Here is a 1,909-nt window from a genome sequence, read left to right as displayed (position 1 = left end):
CCAAACCCCTGGCGTCGGTTGTGCCCCAGTGGTGAATTCAGTAGATGTTGCTGAAAAATAGGTTTCAGAAGCAGTATCCCAATAGATTTTGCAGAATGGGGAGTGGAAGAAAGGGTGTTCATTGAAAAGCGATTTAAATGACCCCCAAAAAACCAGATTTGCGGGGGGCAACAAGGCCCCAATCCGGAACCCCTGACCCCTGATTGTTAAAGGGGGGGGGGGGGGAGGGGGAACACCTACACGCTCTGGAAGAAAGTTGCCCTGATTCACAGCACGCTCGGGTAGGGAAAACTCTAGTCTCGACACAAAAAAATGGAGGGTAAAGCATCCCAGGGGGGAATGAGAGGGAGCCGAAACAGCTGGACACCTGAAAAAGACAAAAAGCTGGTCCGGGAGAGTTGGTTATGGGTGTTTGGTCTGGTGCAACTTGGAAACAAAACTGGACGTTGAAACCCCTGATGTCAGCCCCCGGCCCCGATTAACTTCTCTCCTTGCACATCCGTATCGGGTTTAGTGGCCACCGCCTCATCTTCCTTGGCAGTGTCAGTCGCATATTGAGCACAACAAGGGTGCAACTGCACGTCAATCCGGGCTTGCCTCTGAATTGGAAACAACGCTGTTGCACGCCGTTACAGCTGCATCATCAATCAACATATGAGCGATCCTGGGCCTGTGGTAATCCCTCGGTATTTCTACGAGTTGGGGGAAGAGAGCAACGTTTGTGAGCGTCGGGGCTATCATTAGCTTCCTCGCCATGTTTTCGGACGACGATCGCCAAAGTCAGCTTTCGGAGAACGTGCGAAGGCATTCCTCTGATGCGTCTGAAATAGGCGAAAATGGTTCCCTGAACTTTGATGATGAGAAAATCAATGGGGATGATGACGCTGACCTCTTTGGTTCTGGATCGGAGGAACCTGACCAGTGCGTTTCTACTTTCTGTTTTCCCTACTATGCGAAGTGAACGGCAATTAACAAACTCGTAGGCGCAAACCACGGAGACTGGATGATGAGGAATTGGATTCAGGCGACGATGAAGGTCGCTATGACCAGCATGGCTCTCCAATGGACGAGGACGGAATGGATTATACCGAATCGGTAAATGTTATGGATTTGAGTCTTAGTCGTGTACCAGAGCCAGAATCTACGGACGGAGAGGTACTACATTTTTTTGTCCTATATATTTTTTCCGTGAGATGTTATGCTGAAACCAGCTACCGCAGGTCTACACGTTGACCATGCCCAATTTCCTCGCTATAGAGTCTGAAGATTTCAACCCAGAAACTTATGTTGCTCCGCCCTTTAACTCTGCATCTACCTCCCTGTGCTGGCGCTATGATCCAAACAATGGTGAGACGCTTCAGTCAAATGCTCGGATCGTCCGCTGGTCAGACGGTTCATTGACGCTTCAGCTTGCATCCAATCCAAAGGAACAATATCGAATGCCGTCCAAAAGGCTCGCACGTTCTAACAAGGTGCGCAAGGCCACTGATTACGATTCTGAATTGGACGCCCACGCTTATCTCGGCGCAGCAGCTGAAGCTTCATCGGTTTTCCGTATCACCTCTCACCTCACGTCCTCTCTCAGTATCCTTCCAACTACGGTGGAAACCGACGATGCTGTTCAACGTCTTAAAGAATCACTGGAAGCTGCTTCGAGGGGGCACAAAAAGAATGTGGACGGCACAGTTACGATGTTTGACGTCGCTGAAGACCCAGAATTAGCCAAGAAACGCGCAGAGCTTGCAGAACGTGAGAAATTACGAGCAGATCGTAAGCGCCAGCTGGCAGCAGACCGCGATCTTGACCGAGGGAGGCGCGTTGGTATTTCCTATAGAACCGGAGGAGGAGGCCTCACAAGTTGCTGGGTTAGAAGGTGACGATGATATGTTGACCACTAAATCGCGTGGCG

The 1,909-nt window shown here is 50.4% G+C and overlaps 1 protein-coding gene across 1 annotated transcript; it reads left to right on the top strand.

The window, feature by feature from the left end:
* Nucleotides 1–754: 754 nt before the first annotated feature.
* On the top strand, nt 755–1,877 carry HCAG_01970 (predicted protein; the record flags this gene model as incomplete). Its single annotated transcript, XM_001544873.1, has 3 exons — nt 755–921; nt 984–1,155; nt 1,212–1,877. 3 exons carry the CDS (start codon nt 755–757, stop codon nt 1,875–1,877), a joined length of 1,005 nt encoding a protein of 334 aa, XP_001544923.1.
* Between the last annotated feature and the right edge of the window lie 32 nt (nt 1,878–1,909).

This window comes from Histoplasma capsulatum, genomic scaffold (genome assembly GCF_000149585.1).
Source record: "Histoplasma capsulatum NAm1 scaffold_1 genomic scaffold, whole genome shotgun sequence".
In the NCBI taxonomy this organism is placed as follows: Eukaryota; Fungi; Ascomycota; class Eurotiomycetes; order Onygenales; family Ajellomycetaceae; genus Histoplasma; species Histoplasma mississippiense.
Note: the sequence above shows the minus strand (reverse complement) of the source record. Positions and strands in the feature narration are given on the sequence as shown.